The 25265-nt window shown below is 36.9% G+C and overlaps 2 protein-coding genes across 9 annotated transcripts in view; one reads left to right on the top strand and one right to left on the bottom strand.

Annotated features, from left to right (window-relative positions):
- The window catches only part of RARS2 (arginyl-tRNA synthetase 2, mitochondrial), an 82342-nt gene extending 69522 nt beyond the window's left edge, over nt 1-12820 (top strand). For 2 of the 7 annotated variants that reach the window (XM_045498994.1, XM_045498988.1), the window contains one exon: nt 12526-12819. In XM_045498994.1, the coding sequence (XP_045354950.1) occupies nt 12526-12591 (66 nt within the window). In that variant the 3' untranslated portion in view covers nt 12592-12819. Of the gene's footprint in view, nt 1-1504; nt 2279-3580; nt 3822-12525 lie in introns of those variants that run through there. The other 5 variants (XM_045498993.1, XM_045498990.1, XM_045498992.1 and 2 more) reach the window with 4 other exon arrangements.
- Nucleotides 1662-25265, bottom strand: part of SLC35A1 (solute carrier family 35 member A1) — a 32707-nt gene continuing 9103 nt past the window's right edge. Inside the window, exons 1-7 of one of the 2 annotated variants that reach the window (XM_045498997.1) lie at nt 14966-15157; nt 11161-11320; nt 10819-10971; nt 7276-7342; nt 5236-5412; nt 4655-4789; nt 1662-2584 (exon numbers count right to left, since the gene is read on the bottom strand). In XM_045498997.1, the coding sequence (XP_045354953.1) occupies nt 2457-2584; nt 4655-4789; nt 5236-5412; nt 7276-7342; nt 10819-10971; nt 11161-11320; nt 14966-15036 (891 nt within the window). In that variant the 5' untranslated portion in view covers nt 15037-15157 and the 3' untranslated portion in view covers nt 1662-2456. Of the gene's footprint in view, nt 2585-4654; nt 4790-5235; nt 5413-7275; nt 7343-10818; nt 10972-11160; nt 11321-14965; nt 15158-25265 lie in introns of those variants that run through there. The other variant, XM_045498995.1, reaches the window with a different exon arrangement.

The raw sequence follows: 25265 nt of genomic DNA, 5'->3' as shown, positions 1-25265 counted from the left end.
GGATTAAACTCCAGCTTGAGGTTTTTTACAGCGTCATTCTTCCAGAAACTGTTCTCATAACTGAGATTACCTAATGTTCACATCAGATAAAACTGATGAAAACATTTCAATATTCTTATAATAATGGCTAGTTCTGAATCAATTTAGGGACACCAAAATTAAGCTTTTTTGCTAATACAGATGAGAACCACTCCCAGAGAACAGATCTCCTGCTTATCTTTCGTTAATCTGTAGGGGTAGGTAACTCTTATTATGTGAACTTGGGAACTGAACAGATTTAAATAACAAGGAATTACTTACAGGTATGGTAACAGGATCTTTTTGTAAAAATTAGTCCATTAGTTAAACCATAATTTGAAATGGAGTTTCTTCAACTTTTTTTTTTTTAATGTTTATTTTTGAGAGAGAGAGAGAGAGAGAGACGAAGTGGGAGAGGGGCAGAGAGAGAGGGAGACAGAATCCTAAGCAGGCTCCAGGCTCTGAACTGCCAGCACAGAGCCAGACCTGGGGCTCAAACCCACGGACCGTGAGATCATGACCTGAGCTGAAGTCGGATGCTTAATTAACCGACTGAGCCACCCAAGTGCCCCTGAAATGGAGTTTCTTACACCATTTCTTTCATGTACCTGCATATCAACCAAGGATATTTTGCATGATTTGTTTAGGTAACGTGGGATGTGCTCTGTTTGATCAGTACAACTATCCTCATCTGCCAGTATTTCCATTCAGGTCTACTATAATTTATCCTAAATGTTGCTACTAAAAATCTCCTGAATGCGAATGACAGTCATCTACTTTTACAATAGAGAAGCCATTTAGCATGAACCAAAACTTCTCTAATTGAATGAACACAGTTTTATATTGGCAAGTATGGTACACTTTCTTAGTCCTAGAAAAGACTTATCCATGCAGTCTCAATTTTAAATAAAGGTAGCTTTCACATTACTATTTTTTTTTAACCTGTGTATTTTTTTTACCTGTATATTTTTTTAACCTGTGTGTATTTTTGAGAAAGCACAAGTGGGGGAGGGGCAGAGAGAGGGGGGCAGAGGATCTGAAGTGGGCTCTGCGCTGACAGGCTAACAGCAGTGAGCCTGATGTGGGGTTCAAAGTCATGAACAATGAGATCATAACCTGAGCCGAAGTCGGATGCTCAACCGACTGAGCCACCCAGGTCCCCCAATTACTAATTTTTACTTAAAGAATCATTAATATTTCCTTAGCACAAACTAGCCATGGAATAAAAATGTGTAACTGGAACATGTTTTTCATGTCCTATATCCTTCTCCACTTGTTTGGAGAAACATTCCCCCTTCCCAGATCTGTGGTAGCCACCTCAGTATTTGAACTTTGAGTGAAATGACACAGGGACAGTGATGGTTAGAGGCCAGTCTTTCCAAAAGCACCTCCCTGAGGACTGTTGTTTATGATCTCCTATAGCTTAGAGCCCTAGTTCTGATTGTAGTCTTTCTTATAAATTATAAACTTTTTTTTTTTGCTTCAGGTTTGCCAAGAGTTGGTTTATATGTCATCAGAGAACCCTAACTGATACAGTTCCAACATAGAAAAAATGAAAAATTTAATGTTTTTGGTGTGTTTTTTTTTTTTACATTTTGCATTATTTTAATGGTCATAATCATGATACAAAAAGTGATCACAGATTGCATATAAATAAATTAAGTTTATTGCTGAATTTCCCCATTAACATTATAGAAAAATTTTTAAAAACACTAAAATTTCACAAATTACTGACAGCCCAATAGTTTTAAACATACTTTATAAAAAAAAGTACAAAAGTGACATTAGAAATATTTTTTGAAGAAAAGTAGATCATCTAACAGCAAAGAAATACGAATCCAGACAATGAATGGCACAAATACAGCACTTAACAGGAGTACTCCGTCACCACCCAGAAGTCATTGCCTGCATTATGAAATAGATTCAGTTTGAGAAGTTAAACATTCAGTTTGTTTCTGAACTAGCCTGGCTTGGTTATGCCTCTCTTTTGTAAGAAAAGAGCTAGCTGGGTCTTACTGCTGCTGGGATGAAATACTGTACATGAATTGGAGAACAAGGAGGGGTCATCCTTCTCCCCTGGTTCCTGAACAAGAAAACAGTTCGTACAGAAATGGCTTTGGCACTTTAACCCTTAACCTTGTCCCAAACCTTGTTACTTGAATATTGTATCCTCACATGATTTTTTTGTAATATCATACCCTCTCCATACTTTTTTATATACATTATATATACAATAAAAGTCTTTCATTCTGAAACAAAACAGGTTGACCCAAAACAGGTCACATTAAATCTTTGTAGCAGTTCATTCAGATAGCTTTCTTCTTAATTCTTATGACACAGTTAACATGTTTTTGTTTAAGCTACCTTCTCAGATTGACTTAAGGCTCTAGTTTAATGCAAACATTTTTTGTCTCGGTAAGAGTCTTTTGAGGCTGAAATCACACACCACTAACTCTCTCTTTTGAAGTTGTTTCTCCCTGTTGGATGGATGTAGTGTCTTGTCTGGGTAATCCATAGAGATATATAGAAACACATACAAGAAGAGTACCCAGAGCAAAGGTGGGTGCTGAAAAGAAAAAAAAAATTAATCTGTATCTGTGTCCTTAAAACTATATAACAATAATCCATTTTAAATTTTGAAATCTTTCAATTATAGGTTTATACCATTAGATCATATGGAAAATACATCTATCAGTGTTCTATTTTTATAGATGGTAAGGTTTACAGAGAGAATCAATTCTGGCTCTCCACCCCCAAAAAAGGTACAAAGAGACTGTATGCTTTGTGAGAATACGAGTATGCCTGTCCCAGACCACTGACAAAGAACATACTAACTTCCCTATATGCTAAATTTTTAAAGGATTATTATTTTTTTTTTTTTTAAGAGAAGCTTAAGGAGGTTCCGTGCTGAGCCCAACATGGGGCTCAATCCCATAACCCTGGGATCATGACCAGAGTCCAAATCAAGACTCGACACTCAACCAACTGAGCCACCCAGGCACCACCACCCCGCACCATATGCTGTAATTTAAAAAAGAGCAGTGGAATGTGGCTTTTCCATGGTACTAGAAACCTGTAAAAATTTAGAGTAAAGGGTAGTTGAGCACAAAATTTCAAGTAACCAATGACTCAAAATGATTGAAGATTTCTGAAAAGGAGATGAAATGATGATAGTACAATTTCATTTTCTGCTAGCCTTGTCTTTTTTCTTTGTTTTGGTCTTAATCCCAAAAATCAGGACATAAATTACAACTTGCCCAAACTTGACAAGTAAGCATTTCACACATAAATGTTTTTTGTCAAAATCTATGTCAAAACTGTATATTGTTCCAAACTGAACCAAATTCTGTATGGAGTACAACAGCACAATCTTATTAGTTTTAAAAATGGCTTGCAGAGAAATGACATCAAGCTATGATTTTATTAGTTCACTCCTAACAAGAGAAGACTAGCTTTCCCGTCAAAAAAAAAGGGGAGGTAAGTTAAATCTAAATAGAAAACTGGAAGATTGGTAAGATGTTCTAATTGAAAAGCATTTTTTTTTTTTTTTACTGCCCCCAAGTATTCCTTAGGAGAAAAGGCATAAGGATTTGTTGAGCATAAGGATCAGAAGTACAATTAAAAGTTCACCAAAATCAGGTAAGAAATGTATCTAAAGGAGGGCCTATAAGTAGTGATACTGAAATGGTAAGTGGTTGGCCTTCTACAGAATACTTACTGGGTGCCAGGCACTATTCTAATCACTTTACCTAAAACAACCCTAGGAGACTATCCGTCCCACTTTACAGATGAAGAAACTGAGACACAGGCTAAGTAACTTCCCCAAAGTTGCACAACTAATAAATTTTTTTAAAGATTTCTACAAGCTTGATGTTCCTCTTTTTGCATTTATAACAATAGTCAATTTTAAAATCAAACATAAATACAGGCCAAGTCTGTTTCTTTTACTTATTGCCGATATTTCACAGATTGTGGTATAATTGATCAGTAAGGAAAATGATTATTACAGCACCCTGAAATGTTAAATAATTCAGGATCCAACTTAATGCTGGGTGTAGGCTAGGGAAGTCTATATTAGAAGGACTAGTACAGTGATGGTGCCAGAATGCCAGCTATCATAATGAATTTTGTACTAATTACATATTATAAGAAACAAAAATACCTTTATACCTACATCCAAAAGTTAGGAAGGTACAAACTAAGGGGGACATGAAAGAATTTTCTGTTCTTTCCCCCTCATAAAAAGCCTTGTTTACTGTAACTGCACTGCTGAAAATAATCATTCCCTAAAGTCCTTGTATTTCCTTGCAAACCTAATCATACTATATTCACCAAGAAGTATTCAGGTTGTCTTGTATCTAAAACCAGGGAAACAGGGAGGTCCTGACTACAGAAAGGCTCTTTGTAGTAACTCAGTAGCCCTGTCACTTTGAGTAGAACCAGTACCCCTCAGCTAAGCTCTAGGACCATGGAAACAACCTCAGTACTGCTGACCCACATCCCATAAGATAATGAACTTCTGCATTTGTAGAATAAACTATAACAAAACAAGGAATTTATGACCAACTGCCATATTTAATGAGTCAAGGAAGTGAGAAGCTCTTTTAAAAACTTAAAAATACAAACTAAGACATACTTATCTGTAACCCAAATAGCATCACTGAAGCGATGGTAGAAAGGACAATGGCTGCTGCTGCAGAAAAGCCCTTCATGATGTTGTCTGTGTACTTGACCACAACAGAAGTGTAGAGGCCTCCAACACTTGCAAGAACTTGTAAACAGAAAGAAAGAAAATCTTAACACTCAAAAAATGAAACATTCTATGATGGTGAAGCAGTTTTCACCCCCAGAGATGCCATACTAATTTACCTAGGAAAATACGATTTTCCTTAGAAGCAGCCATCTGAGAGAGTCTGTACTAAAATCGAGTAATAGTTCCTATAAAACAACATTGTTTTTCACATGCCCAGAGGGCTATGTGCTCTACTACTAAATTGTACACATTTATTGCTAACACATTAGATACTACTGATCGTGAAGGCAAAATTGCTTTGGGAGAGTTACGCCACAAAGTCCGTCAATAAAACCAAAATTACATTTTCAAACGTGTTCACGGTAGCAGAAGAACAATTTCAAAATGCTATCAAAGGCTTAAAACAGACTTTTTTTTTTTTTTTAAAGGATCTACCCAGAACTTGTTAATTCCTGGATACTTACAGATGACAAACCAGACATAATATGTGTAACCATAGAAAAATCCTTTTTCTTTAATTTCAGCTCCATCTGACAAGTAGACGCCAACTAATGTCACAACAATCCCTGATAGATACATTTGAATGTTTCTCACCCAGAGGGAAGTGTCTGAACTCTTTAAAACTTTTTCAAAGTACACTCCTGGAAAAAAATTAGATATGCAAATATGAAAGATATTAAAAATTAATTTAAAATTCCCTTCATTTAGAACAATAACCTAGACCTATGACAATGTAAAAGTATATGATTCAGGGAACAAACACATTTTACATCAAGTGCACATTTATTATGCTGGTTGTGACACATGGCATTTTGACATTAGCAACATGTATTTTTATAGAGCATATAAAATTAGTAACTAAGAGGGAATTTTCTAACCCACATACAACAGGAAACTCATAAATTATTAAGAACAGTTTCTCCCATTACTGTAGCAGTAAGATCACAGAAGCTTTCTGTTAATGCCAATAATAGACTTCTTTTGGTCAGCAGGAAAACTATACTATTAGAGTCAATTATCTTAATCATATCCCTCTAATATCTGCCTAGTAATGAAAACTCCCAGCTTTACAAAATAACCTATATAATAACCGCTTGGGATTTTTTTCAGAGTAACACAACCAAAATAAAATTTAAATAGAAATTGCTGAGTGAAGCCATTTTCCTTTAAAGCAGGGTTCCACAAACCAAGTTCTTAATGCCAGAAAAACCATGAACTCGCTCACTAGATAATACATTTTGTATGTATGTGCATTTTCTTGGGGTTGAGGGTCCATAGTTTTTCCAGATACTCCAGAAAAGCAAGTGACTCCTCATCATACACACGCAAAATCACATACCACTAAGTTTTATACTTAAAGTGAACACATGGAGACATTCAAGGATATTAAAGATTTTCATTATAAACACATTAATTACAGACTTAGAAACTGCCACTCAAATACTAATCAACTAAAAATTATAATGGAAAAAAAGGCTGTTTTTGGTGAATGTGTGCTAGAGCCAGAGAACGGTAAGAAACATGTAATGGTTATTCCTATTCCCATTTTTAAAAGTCTAATAGCATATTTCTTGGGTAACTCAATTTTTATTTCTAATTTGCTAGTTCCTAAGGATAAAAATTTAGCATGATGCTATCATTAAATATATGTCTCAATTTAGATCTTCCCCTTTTATCAAAGACCTTTTTCACAAGCAATATTTCACTTCCACATCCAGCCTACTTTCCTAGTCAAAAATAAAAAGAATCCTAACTCTTGAAATAGCACAAATAAAGATAAATAATAAAAACACAGCTATGACTAATATACTCTTTACTAAAAAAAAATTCAGGTTCTTCTCTATTGGAACTATTTCTAAAACATATGTTGCACTTAACATTCACACCTTGTCTCTTCTTGATTAAGTGGAGGATTGTTCCTACACATATGACTCTAGACTTCCATGTTTATTTTATGTTAATGATTTCAGTTCTCATCCCTCCCTTTTTGGCTGTTACTTTTATGTATTAACTTTTCGGTGAGGTACTCTCCACCCCACCCCCTTTTCTCCCTACTCCATAATTCCTAATCTATTAGAGGAAGAACTTGAGGGTAACAGGAAAAAACAGATACTGAGCTGGCAACTTCATATCCCACAGCAAGAGGATATTGCCTGAAGATAGTACCACTTCCAGGAAGTGGAAAGAGGTACTGGAGCTTTCTAACTGCTAACTTGTCCATTGTTAGAAGTCTTTGTTCACTTTTGGGTTCTTATCTGGACTGAAGATGGTCAACATGACCTAAATATGTTCTTAGATTACTGCAAGTATGAGTAATGTCTTAGGTCTGAACCGAATTAAACACTACCACACATTTGCTGAAAAAACAGCTGACACAAAACTGTAAGTAGGAAGATAAGCCTTATTGGGAATAAAATGGTTACAATAAAATAATATAAACTAGATCCCTATTAATGTTTTTTTTAGAAAATTTAACAGAATAAAGCAATGCATTTATGATTTACCTGCAAATCCTGAGCACAATACAGCAATAGCTATAGCGCCAAACCCTAACAATGGGTTCTGTTCCACCTGCAACAATGTTTCAAAAGTTATTATGACTCATACATAGAATTCATCCAAGAGATCAAATGACTACAAAAATTTGTTATGGTTCTATTGAAAAGTATGTGCCACATCAGACACAGCTAGTCTACAGACTAAGATAGAAACAAACAAAAGGCCATCCCAGAGATTAACCAAAGCACTTAAATTAAAAAGCTATCCCTCAAATTGCAGCCATACTTACCGAACATGTGTGCCTATTCCTAATAACAGGCAGGCAGTCATCCTAGCACAGAATTTTGCATTGTCAGCCTGCCTCTTAATTTTAACTTCTGCCACCACCTTAACTCAAGCCCTAATAGCCTCAATCACAGAAATGGTAACAGTTTAACTCTTGTATTTCCTATCACCTGCAGAATGAAGTAACAACTTTAAGATTTCCTACTTTACTAAATTTCTATCAAATATTAATAGTATCCTTCTATGTACCAGATATACTGTCTTATGTACTAAATGAATAAAAATAAAAGATGATACACAGCTGTGGTTCTTAAACAGTTCATGGATGAGAGAGATTGACAGATGTATATAATCATAATTCTGTGCTAAAAGATGCATGTATATGTGCCCTAACCTATTTCAACTTTATTTTCTCTTTCTTCCCTAAACTAACCCTTAAGGAACTTTCATCAGTCTTTCCTCAGAGATAAATACTATCTCAGTAGTAACACTGAAACTAAAGAGTAGAGACACATGACTATACTATGACAAGCACATACCTTATTCAAAATAAACAGCCTGATATAGGTGAGTATTGCTTTATGTTAAATGTCTGAGAGAGAAAACTTGGTCTAAGCGATTGCAACTGTTACTGTTGTTAATGACTTACTAGCAAAACGCATGAACAGATGACATAAAAAGTTTAATGGTCATCACTAGAAAATAATATGGCTTCCCTATGAATGAGACATACCAAACTTCCTTATGAAGGGATTCCTAGTTAGTATGATGAGGGGAATTCTATAGAGACAGTATATTTTGAAAAAAAAAAAAAAAAAAAAAGACAAATCTACATAATATTTTTGTGAACAAGACAGAAATGTATTGAGAATAGTAGTACAATTCTATCCATAGCTGAGTGAATTCTCATACAGCAAAGTGCTAATGGAATAAAATCAAGCTACACTAACAACCAATACCAGTTTGCTAGGCATATGAATGAGCCACCTTAGAAACATCCCCTAGGCCCAGTCAGGCCTTCAGTTGACTACTGCCATAGCCAATATCTTGATTGCAACTTTCAAGAGACCTCAAGCCAGAACTACCTAGCTAAGGCATTCTCAAATTCCTGGCAGACCTATAAAAACAATGAGAGAAGAGAAGGATTATTGAGCAAAAGGGGGAAAAGTCCAGCTAAAGAGAGATCTAAAAGCACAGCCACAGAACGCTGGTCCTCTCCTGTCTAAATTTTCAGGGAAGACCCAAAGACATATTTGTCGAATCTGTAGAACACTAACACTCAAAAACCTAATAATGGATAATAAGATCTGGAAGGACCTCAAATGCCTGAATGATGAACCAAAGCTAACAAGATACTAAAATAAATACATCCTGCATTTTGGTTAGAAGAAGCAGCCCACTGCACATGACACATTTGAAATAAACTATGTTGTGTGAAACTCTGTGTATAATCAGTTACTGAATGGCTATCTTCCCTCCACCTCCCCCCAGAAACTTATAGGCTAATTTAACAAATCTCTAGTATTCAGAACAAAAGAGGTAATTCACAAGTTACACTTCATCTGCTCAAAGGCTAGAGACAGTGTGAGGTTTTAAGACTACTGAGGAACAATAATGAGTGCATCTAGAAGAGAAATACAAGGAAGTATTGGGGCAAGAGGAAGGGAATCAAGAAGTCTCTAGAAAATACAGAAAGAAACAACAAGGTTGTCTCAACAGGAAGGAAAAAAAAGACCTGGAGGGTGGTGATGTGACACTCCTCGAATATCCAAAGGATTATCCTATAGAGTTGGTAGGGAATTGAGTTATTCTGACAAGAACAAAAAACAGAGGCAGTTACAAGAAGCTGCACTTTGCTTAAAATATGAAAGAACTTTTTGTAGTGGTCCAAAAGTAGGAAAACTGCCCAATAATCTGCTTTAGCTTACTAAGCTTTTCACATACATTACCTATGTGCGGTGGACCTAACATCTTTCCTAATGGTGTGAAGTGTTAAAGTTCATACTTAACTTTTGTTTGCCTTATTTCCCAATAAATTTCTTTCTCTGCAAGTTCTACAACTAAATTAAATGTGCAGTGTATATTTGATCAGTGTTTTGAAATGCCACCAGAATATAAGCATGTTTAAATATCATGTAAAAACCATAAACATTCATTGTAACCTCATTTTCCGGGGGCGGGGGGGATCCTCCATGTAGTTTTAGGCTAGAAACTACGTAAAAAATAACTGACTTCCTACTTGCACACGCCCTCTATACATCTCCAGCTGCCTCATACCTCTAGGAGAACCATAGTCTTTTATTTGCTAAAAGGTGAAGAAAGTATTCGATTGTAAAGGAAAACTCCTGAAGGTCATTCACTAGAGTCCCACTTCCTAATTCTCTTTGGGAAAATAACCTATAAAGTATACAACATATTTTTGAAAATCAGGTAGGTACCATTTAAGTCTTAAATTGAAAATTAGAAAGGCACTTTTGGCCCTGTTTTAGTTATATCAGTAAAAACACTACTCCCCCTGTAATCCCTATCACTGAGAGTGGGAATGTGTGCAAAAAGATTACAAGAAAAACTTTCTGAGTTCAGAGAAAGGATGAAAATTAGATGAAGAAAACTTCCCTTGGTGTTGGTGTTCTTGAGAAAAATGCCTAAAAGAGGCCTGTAAGTTCTGAACATACAAACTGTATGAAATTGGCACAATTTTAGTAACAGGTTAGCTATTAACTGTAACTTTAAACAAGTCACTTCTTGAGACTTCAATTTTGTGGAGTCTGAATGGCTCAGTCAGTTAAACAACTGACTTAATTTTGGCTCAGATTGTGATCATGGGATCGAGCCCCATATCGGGCTCCACGCTGAGCCTGGGGCCTGCTTGGGATTCTCTCTGCCCTTCCCCGACTTGCGCACACATGAGCTCTCTCTCTCACAATAGATGAATGAACTTTTTTTTTTTAATGTTCTGGGATTTGTCTAAAAAATGACTTCAATTTTGTCATCCATAAAATGAAGGGGATTGATTACATTAAGGTACCTTCTATGTCTAACATATTTTATGCATGTTCTCCTCCAGAAAAATAGAGGAAGTGGGATAATTAAGTTATATTATTATTAATAATAACATTATGATAAGGGAGTAAAAAAAGCCTATCTGTAGGGCAAAGATTATTTTCAAAGAAATGTACTACATTCATCAATGTGATGGTCTAAAGTGTTACAAGATTAAGGAAGTGTTCTCTTTTAGTTCTGGTGAGCGTTTTGTTTCTTACCACAACTTTTGTAGCTTGAGCTGGTTTCCACTGTACAAGTATGACTCCACCACATAGCATAAAAACTGAAATCCACTGTAATTTGCTGAGTGTCCTGTTTAACATTAAAACAGTACATAAAGCAGTGCAGGGAATCTTCAACTGATAGGTCACCTACAAACAAAACAATAAATGAATTCATAACATTATTGTCTGACACAAATATTTGATATTAATAGAATTATGGAGAAAAAAAACAATGTGATAAAGGGCTAATAAGTCTTTTCACCATAAAAACTTTTTTTTTGTTTTTTAACTTGATATTTTACTTTTCACTTTTCATTGTCATCTACCTCCACTTACCTGGTATACTGCTGCATCCAGATTGCTAAGAGCTAGGAAAGCCATATTGTTCTGAACAGCATACACTAATGATGGCACACTTAACTTCATCAGTTCCTTGGGGCTCCCCAAGACATTTTCTCTTAAAGACGCCTTGAATCTACCCAGACTACCAGTTTCTCTTTGAAAACAAAAGGGTGAGAAAGGGGTGAGAAAGAAAATTAAAGAGCTTTTTTTTTTTTAAGATTTTAAGTAGTCTCTACACCCAACTCACAACCCCAAGATCAAGAGTTGCATGCTCTATCAACTGAGCCACCCAGACACCCCAAGAGCATCCTTTTGATAAGAATCCTTCACACAGAATAGCCGTATTGTGTTAGGTACACTGATGTAACTTAGCAAACTTGTTTTTATAATTGTCAACTAATTTTAGATTAAAAGAAACATAACTACATAAAAGAAAAACAATTACAAGTTCTATTTGGGAAAATAAGACAATTAGGTTTACCATCATCAACCTCTGGTCAAAGCTCCAGCAATTTTTAAGTATATTTATAAATAATGACATAACAGGAAAACGGAATTGCTAATACTACCTATAAAATTTTAATGTAATCCCTCCCACCTTAACTGCCATTACATCAAATTCACCCTCATTATTTTAATTAATTAGGTTGTGTATCTATTTTTAAAGGTTTTTGTTTTGTTTTGTTTTTAATTACAAAGAGTCTTTGGTAGTTATGGAAGTTAACTTGGGATAGGGATTGAGCAATTTCAAGTCAATATTCTCTGTAAATCCGTTAAGTGCTTATGAAGTATAGATAATACATTTAAGCATATTCTCATAAAACTGAAGTACATATCTATAATTTTTCAGGAAATAATAATTTACTAATATCAACAAAACTATTTGTAGTGTATATAAGTTTGCTACTTGATGTATATGCAAGCTCTTAACTATTCTTATTTTTTCCTCAGGAGGAGCTAGCTAATATGGTTCATATTTCCCCTGTTGAAAATTTCATGAAAATAAAAATAAAACAATGTTTTACAATAAGAACCAACACCAAAAAAAGGGCTTTATCAAAAGGGTTCTAACTGCAATTCATAATATCCTAAGGGGGCAAGACCATATTTCTGCAGGGAGATGTTTTAACTCAAAATTAATGACAGTCACAATGAGCCTTTTACATGTTTGGTCAACAAAATCAATGATAACTGAATTTTCTCATATCTAAAGACTGCAAAAATAATTCCCCATGTTCTGAAGGGGGGGGGGGGGGCAAAAAGTCCAGTGTCGAACTGATCACCTGTGCCTATGCAAGAAAATGCTTAAGTATGACAGGAAATGTGGCCTAGGTCATAAAAACAAGACACCCTTCTTAGTTACAGGTCTTCCTCTGCTGCCAAATTCAACATGCTCCACACCACAATGGTAAATCTATCTGCTGAAAAGTAATGCACACAGCCTGATGGGAGACTACAAACTCTATCCAGAAGAAGGAAAGAATACCAAAAAGATCACTACTGAGAAATTCTACATAGTGGAGTTCTCCAGGTATCTGAAGATTGGCTCTTCAAACATTTGACAGGTTTTTTTTGTTTTGTTTTTTAATGTTTATTTTTGAGAGAGAGGGAAACACAGAATCCAAAGCAGGATCCAGGCTCTGAACTGTCAGGAGAGCCCAATGTGGGGCTTGAACCCATGAACCATGAGATCATGACCTGAGCAGAAGCTGGATACTTCACCAACTGAGCCACCCAGATGCCCCCCACCCTTTTTTTTAATGTGACATTCTTCTTTAAATTACTTTTTAATGCAAATCTAAGATATCCTATATACTTTCTCAATACCTTAAACCCTATTTTTTTCACAGAATGTTTTCCCTCAATTATAGAATTGAATAACAAAATTAAAGAGAAACATTAAAATAAAAGGAACCACAGGAGTACAATTCAAAGAGCCATCTTAACAAGATGATGTATTAGAAAACATAACATTTTCTTTAATGTCCTACTTCTCACTAGTAAGCACAAAATAGCAAAGATATAAATCTTACAGACTATGAAGTACAGGACACTGCTTTTGTACTTTTACTTTTAATGCCTTCCAAAATACTAACATATATTGCTATATCTTCAGAGTGGTTCTCACGGAGAAATACCCATTTGTCCCCATCTCCCACATTCCACCACCATGTCCACCGATCTACACTGGATTCCCCAAGCTCCAGTATAGTGGCTAGTTCTTTCCCTAATCCCTTGCTATGGGCAATGCCATTTTACTTCCACCCCTTAGAGATACTCTAAGCCTTCAATGGTATCAGATGAATTATTGCCTATCCAGAAAAGAGGTGGCCATTTTATCACTGGCTCTCTATGCCCTATTTGGAATATGGACTACATAAGTATCTAATTACTATTTCTAATAACCACCATGCCTGCACCAATAATCAAAGTTGCTGTGGTCCCTTTTCTCCCTGACACTTTTGTCCTTTGTTACCTTGTCCATCACACTTTCAGCTTTCACATAAAAAGAATGACCTATGAGAGGCACCTGGGTGGTTCAGTTGGTTAAGTGTCAAACTCTTGATTTCGGCTCAGGTCAAGATCTCATGGTTGTGAGATCATGCCCAGCGTCAGGCTCCACACTAAGCAAGCAAGGAACCTGTTTAAGATTGTCTCCCTCTCCCCCTACCCTCTCTCTCTCTCTCTCAAAAAATAAAAAAGCAGGGCCTGTGCGACATCACCAGCCAATCTGAGTACTCCTTTGTTGTGACAAACCAGTAAAGTACACTGGGTCTGGACTGACTTCAGGTCTTTGGCTCTTCTGGCTCTCTCATTTGTGTTGGGTGCTTAGGAGCTACTATTTATTCACTGCCAGGAAGGCTTTAGTATATTTTTCTGGTTCCTTCTCTAATACAGATATTAGAGAAACCAAGCTATTTCAGAATGCTAACTACTGGAAACTTCAAATTTCACTGTAGTGCCTTACAATTATAGCAATATTATATAATTATAATAAGATATTTCAAAGTTAGTTATAAAAAATAGCAGAGAATGCTAAAAGAACTTATAAAAGAAAACAAAAGCTCTACAATAATAGAAACATCAAGGGTTCCTGGGTGGCTCAGTCCATGATCTCACGATTCGTGAGTTTGAGCCCTGCATCGAACTGTCAGCACAGAGCCCGCTTCAGACCCTCTGTCTCCCTTTTTCTCTGCTCCTCTCCCACGTGCACACACTCTCTCAAAAATAAACATTTTTTTAAATGTTAAAAAATGTATATATCAGAAAGAATAAAGAGGTTTAGGAGGCATAAGAATATTGATCAGATTAAATCCTGTTTAATTTAACAACAGTATTAAGAATATAGCTCTTAAAAAAAAAGTATAGCTCTTAAAGCTTGCATTTAACTTTACTCACTAAAGTTAAAAAAAAAAATACATAACTGCAATATATCTTCCAAAAAACACTAGTAGTCCTATATTATTTTACTATTAAGCAAAAATACTCAATTCTAGATATATTACAGCCTTGAATATAGTATAAAAAGGAACACATAAAAACAAAAGGCCATTTTTTCTTCCATTTTCCTGCCCTGTTATTTTCTTAGAAATCAAATCCTTTATTAAGGACCTTTTGTTAAAAACAAATGTATTACATTCTATAAATAACATTGCTAAATAAGAAAAAAAGCATGTATAATAAAAAAGCACATGCAATTTTTTTTTTTAAAGAGATCGTCTTTCCCATTAAATTTCTTATTTAAAACAGTTTTTGATTTTTATCACTGGAATAGAATCTGTGTGCAACCTTTTGTTACCTGAAAAATTTCTGAAGCTCCACATTGATTGCAGAGATTCCGCTGCTGCCTCCCCCCCTAAAATTTCCCATCAACCGGCTGAAACCAATTCTTTTTGACCTATGTTTGGTCAAAAGTAGGCCTCATTCTTCCAGTTCCTGATCTGATGAGAACTACTAGGAGGCATAAAATCCTTGGCTAGTTACCAAGGCACTGTGCAAAATGAAACACAAGTTACTTATGAGCTTAAGAAAGTTAAATCTTGTTTATAAGTTTATTATCTGCAAAGTTAAATATGATTAACTCACATAAAAGACTTTGAGAACTAGATATAAAAACCAATAATGAGGTCACTTGAGGACAAAAATACCTATCATAAGGTACATGACTTTTACATCCTCCCTATGACCCTAAACCCATTACATGGGTACAAAGAGGCAGTCAAAAATGTAAACCCCACAGGAGAAACCAAATAGGGCTATATAATCTGTAAGTATTTGACAGCTACATTATTCTAGATAACACTACAAAATAATTAAAATTATAATTTTAAGTAAAACAATTTTCTCCAGTCTTATATAATGTATTTCATTTATTACTAAAAACACCCAAAATATATGTATATTTACACATCCTGCTAGATTTATTGAGTCTTTATAGACTGTGGTGAAAAACAAACAATACAAAGTTGACTTTGGTCTAAGACAATGCGAAAGTGTTTGCACTTCCATTTCTTCATACCACAAATGACAGGTTTAAATCAAAACTGTCAGTTTTAATAGCTGTGACAGCATTTAGTAAAGAATACAGCTAATCAGTAATTTTCCTGTGACTTGTAGTAGTAACTAGTTTGAAATACCAAAATATTTTAAACGCTATACTGTTTTATGTTTCAGACTATAACTTAGAAATTGGTAATTTATAACTCAAAGATTCTTAAAAACCAACTTAATCACATATAGAGCTTTTGCAACATCAAACTGCTCACCTGCCCCCTCCCCCAAAAATAGGATTTAGTAATTTCCTTTTCGATTTAAAAGTGATCTGACTGTAATCATACATGTGCACAGCAATGTAGTAAGAAAACAGTTAACTATACCTTTGTTTAGACTGCAAACAAACCAAATGCCCATCCATAGAGAATAGAATATATAGTATATCCATATAATGGAACACAACTCAGCTCTTAAAACGAATGAGACAGATTTATATGTACTGACATGGAACAAACTCTAAGATAAAACATTTAAGTGGAAAAAAAAAAGTACAGTGGAACACAGTATATATAGCATGTATACACACATATTACATATAATTGAAACTCACCAATTAGTCCATGTAAACTTTAAACATTTATCAAAGTAGCCATCTATTATTTCTTCCCCATACTTCCTTTTTTTCTACAGTTCTAATTTATTAAAATAAGTATAATTTCATATTCCAAAAATTACTGTAAATTATAAACAAAATCAACAAGGATGAAAAACTTAAAACTGATTACAAACAAAAAAAGGGTCAGTTTTTTAAATGAATAACAAAATTACACTGAAGAGGAAACAGAGAAGTAACCTAAGTATTCTAAAAAACACAGTCTTTTTACTATATGCTCTAAAACTAAAGGTAAAACAACTACATACAAATACTGAACTTTAGTTAGGTTTTTTCACAGCTGTCTGTTAGAAATTCTGAATCTATTTATGTACTCTAAAGCAAATAAGTAAATATCTTAAGAAAATGGAAACCAGACTCATCACCATTATAAAAGGGAACAAATATGATAAGGGAAGGTTAAAATGAACTGTGATCTTAGATGGTAATTATAGGTATCAAACATTATATAACTTATGGTTATACACACAGACATACATACACATACAGAAACAGATAGGTGTGTATGTATACACATACATGTATTTCCTACCTCTGCTGAAAGGGCCTAGAAGCAATGATACCCCAAAAGATTATGGGGTAGATTATGGTTTCTAAATACCACTCTCAAAAAATTAAAAAAAAAAAAAAAAAAAAAAAAAAGGAACAAGTTTTCTTGAAGAAACATATGATTTAAGGTTAGGACAGGTACCTTGCTATGCTAAACAAGTTGCTCAGAGATTGATAAAAATATGAAAGAGAGAAAGAGAGAGACAGAGAAGCTTCAAGAAAATCCCACTGCCCAAATCTGGGACAATTTGAGCATCAAAATGTATATTAATGGATCCTAACCCCTAAAATGAATTCATGAATCTATGTTGTGTGTGAGAGAGACAGAGACAAAAAAGGAAAGCTTCTCAGAGTAGAATGCTAAGTAATAAATGTACAAGAAATTATGGAATTAAGAAATTACCATTTGGCCATAACACTAGTGGGTGAAGGTGTTATAAGAAACAGCATTTACTTTGTCACAAAGTATCTCTCCACAAGATCTTTATATTTACAAAGAGAAAATTGGTAACTATGTAGAGAAACCCAGCAGGCACTACCTTAAACAATCAAAATTAAATTACCAGTGATGGAACAAATAGATATTGCGTGCCTCATGATACAATGCCCTGAGAAGACATCATTTCTGTGATATTTCTGACCAAAACAAAAAACAAACAAATTTAATCATATGAACACCTTCACTAAACATAAACTGAGGGACATTCTGTTAAATAAAGGGACTATGCTCTTTATGTCAAACATATGAAAAAAAGAAAGATGGGGGAACTGTCCCAAATTAAAGGAAGCTAGAGATAGAGCAGTTAAATATTATTTTACTATTAAAGTCATTAGGGTCGCCAGGTGGCTCAGTCAGTTAAGCGTCTGACTTCAGCTCAGGTCATGATCTCACAGTTCATGGGTTCTAGCCCTGCATTGGGCTCTGTGCTGGCAGTGCAGAGCCTGCTTGGGATTCTCTCCCTCCCTCTCTCTGCCCCTACCCCACTGCGCTCTCTCAAAAATAAGTAAACTTTTAAAAAAGGACGTTAGTGGGCAAGTGGCAAAATTATCTAAGGTTTGTCAAATAACAGTACTGTGTCAATACTGATGTCTCAACTTTGATATTTTATGATTAGGTAACAGAATGTCATTGTTTCAAGCAATATGCTCTAAAGAATCTAGGTAACAAAGGGACACCTTGTATAAAACTTCCTCTCACATAATTCAGAAAAAAAACGCACAAACATACAGAGAAAGACTATAAAGTATACATGGTAGGGGCACCTCAGTGGCTCAGTCGGTCAAGTGTCAGACCCTTGATTTTGGCTCAGGTCATGATCTCATAGTTCTTGAGATTGAGCCCCATGTTGGGCTCTGCACTGACAGCATGGAGCCTGCTTGGGATTCTCTCTTTCCACCCCACTCTCACTTGTGTGCTCTCGCTCTCTCTCTCTCTCTCTCTCGCTCTCTCTCAAAAATAAATATGTAAATTTTTAAAAAAGCATACTTGGTAAAACGGTAAAACGTTAGATTTAGAAATAAAAAATGAGAAAAACAAAAAACAAAATTGAAGACTACTGAAATGTCTAACAATGCTACTACATTCTTATCTTTGTCCTTGCTAATCAAAAACTGCTCAATTATTTCACTATTCTAAAAGACTCATAATTTGAAAATTAAAGATCAGGGAACATGTCTTCTAATCCTATCACTGCAAATCACTTTCTACGTATCTTTGGCAAATAAATCTTCCCTCAGCCTAAGATTTCTCATAATAGAAGATGAAATAATAGCTACAACTAAAATAAAGGTACACGAATGAAATGAAAATTAGCTGTATACACGTATACACGTATACACACACACACACATGACAAAGAAAAGATTTGAGATTAAAATTAAGCTATTGTCTTCCAATGTTTCAGCAAGCCAGCCAGCCTACAAAGGTTTTTTTTCCATACTAATAATACCCATGTTTCCGGGGATGCAATCCCACTACTTCTATACCAAGGAAGGGAAAAAGGAAGAGAAAGATCCAAAGAGAATGGAGTCTCCACCATTTGACCTGGATTGCCAACATGAATTCTATCCAAATAGAATTCCCTAGGTAGAGAAACTCCCTACCACCTCAACTCCTGAGAGACTGGCCATTCATTTAAAACATGAGTCTGGAACCTTGCTGATCCATTTGGTCTGGTCAAATTTATTAGACAGAGATCATATTAATTGGCCCCTTTCAAGTCTCAAAGTTCTGACTCAAGAGACGAGTGACTCAACTTCAGATTTCCAAGCTCACCAGAATCCCTGGAGCTACAACAGCCTCTACTCAAAATCCTAGGACCTAAATATTCTAATTTGTCTAATTCGGGCACTTGACTGAAGTTATGCTTACCCTACTCTGCTTAATTTAACTCTTACAAAATTCTAGGACACTGCTTCACACTAGACTGACTCTTGTTATTTTTTAAACAAGCTGACCTCCATTTGTCTAAACATACTGCATCTATTATTGTGTGTTCTTTATGTAGGTTCTGTGGTTTCTAGTTGTATATTTTCCAGAAAAAAGTAATCTTTAAGGTATATGGAGTCAACAGGCATTGAAAATGAAAATAGTTTTATGAGATTGCTCTCTTCTGACAATTTCTTCTAATCCCGTGAGATTAAATACTTCATGTGATAAGGATGTCCGTGTTTACTTCTCTAGCCCAGACCTCTTTTCTGTGTTCCAGACTTACCAGTGCAACTGCTTATTCTCCACAGCTCACTTGGATGTCTCAGAGACACTAAAAACTAATTATACCTACCCAAAATTAAATTCTTGATATCCCCTTCCCTCAAATCTGCTTTTTTCCTGTCTCAGAAAAAAATAACTCTACCCAGCTTTTTATATTAAGAAACACGGATATGATTAACGCCTCCCTTCCCTCACCTTGTAGCTGATCCTCATTATTCATGGGTTCTGTATGTACAAATCTACCTATTTGCTAAAGTGTATTTGTAACCTCAAAATCAATACTCTCAGCACTTTTACAATCATAGGCAGACATATACAGAGCTGCCAAAATTTTGAGTTGCCTAATACACACATTCCCAGTTGAGCTCAAAAAAAACAATGCTCTGCCTTCTTGTTTCAGTTCTTCTACTGTAAACAAATGTAGTCTATTGAATGCCACATTTTCCACATGCTTGGGCTTTTTGGTGGTGATTTTGCTGTTTAAAATGGCCTCCAAGCATATTGTTCAATTCCAAGACCGCTGTAATGTGCCTTAAAGGAGAAAACAGATGTTAGATAAGATTTCTTTAGGCATGAGTTACAGTGCTATTGGCTGTTGAGTTCAATGCTAACAAATCAACATATATTAAGGTGTCTTTAAAACAGAAACACATAGAAAACAAGGTTATATATTGATCAGTTGATGAAAATATTGTAACCAGAGGCTCACAGGAACCTAACAGTTTTTCCTCTAGGAGCACTGGTTCAGTATTAACTAATTCAGTGTCCATGGTGACTTCAAAGAACTAATGTGAATAAAAATCAACCGTGAGGGTGCCTGGGTGGCTCAGTCGGTTAAGTATCCGACTTTGGCTCATGTCATAATCTCATGGTTCATGAGTTCGAGCCCCACATCGGGCTCTCTGCTATCAGAACAGAGCCTGCTTCAGACTCTCTCCCTCTCTCTCTGCCCCTCCCCCACTCATGTTCTCTCCCTCTCTCAAAAATAAACATAAAAAAAGTAAAAAAAAGAATCACCTGTGTACAAAAACCCATCACCAAGTCCTATAGATATTCCTTACAGAACATAACTCAGATCCATTAATTTCTCTTTAACCTGTGTTGTCACAGTAGGCCATTATCTCTGGCCTGTAATAAACTTCCTTACTTCCAACTCTTGCACCCTTCAAATCCATTCTCCTCAAAGCTCAGTGACTCTTAAAACAAAATGGGTCGCCACTGGTTGGTCCCTGATTTAAACCATACAATTATTGCCTAATGCACATCAGATAAAATCTAAAATTCCTCACAGGCCCATAGACTTAGTCTTGATATCCTGCAGACCTCTCCGGCTTCATCTTAGCACCACTCCCCTTCTCACAACACTCCAGACATAGTGATTTGCTGCTGTTGTTCCTTAAAAATCAAGAATTTTTCTGCCTCAGGTACTTCAAACACACTGTTATGTCTGCCTTCCCTCAGCTCTTTTCCTACACAACTTCTACTCAATCTTCAGGCCTAGTTTTAAATGTAACTTTCTCAGAGAGAAAGCCTTCCTACCCAAATGCAGACCCTCTATTATACTTATTTACAGCATCCTCTATTTACATTACACCCATTTATTTACATTTACATTCCACCAATGTATTAGTTATTTGCTTAATATCTGGTTCTCTACTAGGCTATAAGCTCCATGAGGACAGACCTATACCTTTGTAGTTTGCAACTATCCTTCTTACATCTGAAAGTGTTGAGCACATAACTTGATAAATGAATGAATAAATGAAGGAGGATGACTATATGTTTAAAATATTTGGAGGAAGTGAAACATTAGTTGCATGTGGCAGTCATATATTTCTCTGTAACTGAACCTTAATTATAAAAGACACTAAAAATTTCAAGAGATTTCTTGAGTCTCTGCCCCCATCTCTACATACTATAAAATGATATGTACTTCTTCAACAATTAGCCAAGACGAAACATATTCTGAGCAAAGAGCGTTACTGTAGAAGGGCCAACATGGTGGAGAAGTAGGGGGATCCATACTTCTGCGTCTCTCAAAGAGGTGCGGAAGCCAGAGGACTTTGAACCCCAGAGTCTGGGAAGAAAAGAGACCGAATCTACCAGGAATAAAATGGGACAACTTGAGAAAAGATAGGTGGGTAATTGCAAACTGGGGGAGATAAAACAGGCTGCGTAGGCACAGACGGTAGGGATCCCCTTCGGCAGAGACAAAGGGAAGAGGAAGCAGTTAGGAAAGTGTAGGACCGTATCTGGACAGCAGAAAAGACCCCGAACTGGGAATGAGAGGGATCCCATCTCTAACTGCAGGGCTTTCTTCAGACTGGGGCTGGCTCCCTGTTTGTGCACCTGGGAAGGAGGGGAGCCAGCCCTGGGTTCGGTGGTAGTCCAGGGACGCAGTCGCAGTGGGAGAAAGCAGTCCCCTCCCTGGAGGGCTGCGCGACAGTACAAAGCCTGCCTGTGTTCTCCACCCCCGGGCTCAGTGGCTAGGTGGAGGGCGCTGTCCACAGTGGGAGAAAGCCGCCCTCTCCCGGAGTGTGGTGGGACAGAACAAAGCCTGCCTGCGCCCGCCACCCCGGGGCTCAGGGGCGAGGTCAGTGACACAGTCTGCAGCAGGAGAAAGCAGCCCCCTCCCTGGAGTGCTGTGGGAAAAGACAAAGCCTGCCTGTGTCTGCCTTAGTCTGCCACCACCCTCCCCCCCAACCTGCAGGCTTGGTGGCCCAGTCCATGGTAGGAGAAAGCGGTCCTCCCTGAAGTGTGGTGGCACAGACAAAGCCAGCCAGGACCACATATCAGGCTGCACTGAGAGGTGCTTCCCCAGTGCTGGAGTGCACAGAGCAGGACTTTGAATCCTGGCCAAGCGCAGTGTCAGGGAAGTTGGCGGACCAAGAAGGGCTGCCCCATCTGCACCCACAGCACAAGGAGAATGACTCAAACAGAGTCCACCAGGTCCAGGTCCGTGGAGAAGAGACTACAGGATCACCGTTTCCCGCCCCCCCCCCCACCACCACCAAGGTGGGGCCTGAGGGATGAGTCCTGGGCCCACAGTGGAGGTGGGTCCAGACTACACCAAATCACACCCCTTCACACCAGATAACTGTGTATCTACTGGAACTGGACAGGCCCTGCGGACAGCTTCTCCAGACCAGCGCTGCAGCACTGCCTGGATTAACTCTAGGTCAATTCTGAATATATACATATACTCTCCACCCCGCCCACCCCCGTATTTCTCCTCCTTATCCTTGCCCTCCTCTAGGCTGGTTACTCTGGTTATTGGTTTGTCTAAACAGACATATTTAATCCTTTCTCTTGATACATGTTCTATACCTCCTTCTTTACATTCCTTTCTCTCTTTCTGGAATAATCAAACCATATAGTGTCTCTATTGGGTAACTTTATCTTCGTTTTGTTTTCCCCACCTCCGTCTTTATTTTCCTTTCTCTCTCTCTGGATTAAGCCTTTTAGTCTCTCTGCCTAAACAACGTTTATTCCCTACCCCCCCCCCACCCCACCCCCAGCATTTCTCTCTTTGTATGTGCTCTTCCATCAGCACTGCCTCCACCCTCTTCTTTACTTATAGTCTGCGTTTTTGGTTTTTTGTTTTCAGTTTTTTGTGTTTGTTTGTTTTATTTCTTTGTGTGTTTCTATCTCCTGTTTGTCTGTTTGTATTCCTTCATAGGGCTACTCCAAGTAACAAATCAAAGCACACCTGGTAGAGGGTCCAATATATCACTACGAGCAGGGTAATAAAAAAACCAAAGTCACAACAACAGAGAGCAAGTAACAACCTCCAAAAACAAAAAACAAAAAACACCTCCTGAAGGGCCAGGCCCTGGAAAGTATATGACCCCCCTTTGATATAGCAGTGCTCACAATGCAGAGCACACAACAAGCTTTTATGCATAAGGGACAGAAAACTAGCCAAAATGATGACATAGAAGAATTCTCCTCAAAAGAGATTCCAGGAAGTAGCGACAGCTAACAAATTGATCAAAACCAATTTAAGCAATATAACTGAACAAGTATGTAGAATAATAGTTATCAACTTAATTGCTGGGCTTGAAAAAAGCATAGAGGACAGCAGAGAATCTATTGCTGCAGAGATCAAGGGACTAAAATATAGTCATGATGAGTTAAAAAATGCTATAAATTAGGTGCAAAACAAAACAGAGGCAGCCACAGCGAGGAATGAAGAGGCAGAGGGGAGAATAGGTGAATTAGAAGGTATAAATATGGAAAAAGAGGAAGCTGAGAAAAAGATAAAAAAATCTAGGAGTACGAGGGGAGAATTAGAGAACAAGGTGATGCAATTAAAACAGAACAACATCCGTATCATAGGAATTCCAGGAGAAAGAGAGAGAGAGAAAGGGGCTGAAGGTGTACTTGAACAAATCATAGCTGAGAACTTCTCCAATCTGGGGAAGGAAACGGGCATTGAAATCCAAGAAGCACAGAGAACTCCTTTCAGACATAACTTGAATCGATCTTCTGTACAACATATCATAGTGAAACTGGCAAAATACAAGGATAAAGAGAATTCTGAAACCAGCTAGGGATAAACAGGCCTTAACATACAAAGGTAGACACATAAGGGTAGTAGCAGACCTATCTACTGAAACTTGGCATGCCAGAAAGGAATGGCAGGAAATCTTCAACGTGATGAACAGGAAAAATATGCAGCCGAGAATCCTTTATCCAACAAGCCTGTCACTGAAAATAGAAGGAGAGATAAAGGTTTTCCAAAACAAACAAAAACTGAAGGAATTCATCACCACTAAACCAGCCCTACAAGAGATCCTAAGGGGGATTCTGTGAGTAAAATGTTGCAAGGACCACAAAGTACCAGAGACATCACTACAAGCATGAAATCTACAGATCACACAACGACTCTAAACCCATATCTTTTAATAACAACACTGAATGTAAATGGACTAAGTGCTCCGATCAAAAGACATAGGGTATCAGAATGGATAAAAAAAACAAGACCCATCTATTTGCTGTCTAAAGAGACTCATTTTAGACCCAAGGACACCTTCAGATTGAAAGTGAGGGGATGGAGAACTACCTATCATGCAACTGGAAGTCAAAAGAAAGCTGGAGGAGCCATACTTATATCACACAAACTAGACTTTAAATTAAAGGCCATAACAAGAGACGAAGAAGGGCATTATATAATAATTACAGGGTCTGTCCATCAGGAAGAGCTAACAATTATAAATGCCTATGCTCCAAATTCAAGAGCACCCAACTGTATAAAACAATTAATCACAAACATAAGCAACCTTATTGATAAGAATGTGGTAATTGCAGGGGACTTTAATACTCCACTGACAACAATGGATAGATCATCTAGACAGAGAATCAGTAAAGAAACAATGGCCCTGAATGATCCACTGGACCAGATGGACTTGACAGATATATTTAGAACTCTGCATCCCAAAGCAACAGAATATACTTTCTTCTCGAGTGCACATGGAACATCCTCCAAGATAGATCACATGCTGGGTCACAAAACAGCCCTCAATAGATATAAAAGAATTGAGATCATACCATGCACACTTTTACATCTCAATGCTATGAAACTTGAAATTAACCACAGGAATAAGTCTAGAAAACCTCCAAAAGCATGGAGGTTAAACAACACCCTACTGAAAAACGAATGGGTCAACC

Source organism: Leopardus geoffroyi, chromosome B2 (genome assembly GCF_018350155.1).
Source record: "Leopardus geoffroyi isolate Oge1 chromosome B2, O.geoffroyi_Oge1_pat1.0, whole genome shotgun sequence".
Classification (NCBI taxonomy): Eukaryota; Metazoa; Chordata; class Mammalia; order Carnivora; family Felidae; genus Leopardus; species Leopardus geoffroyi.
The sequence above is the reverse complement of the archived record's forward strand: the minus strand, read 5'-3'. Positions and strand labels throughout refer to the sequence as shown.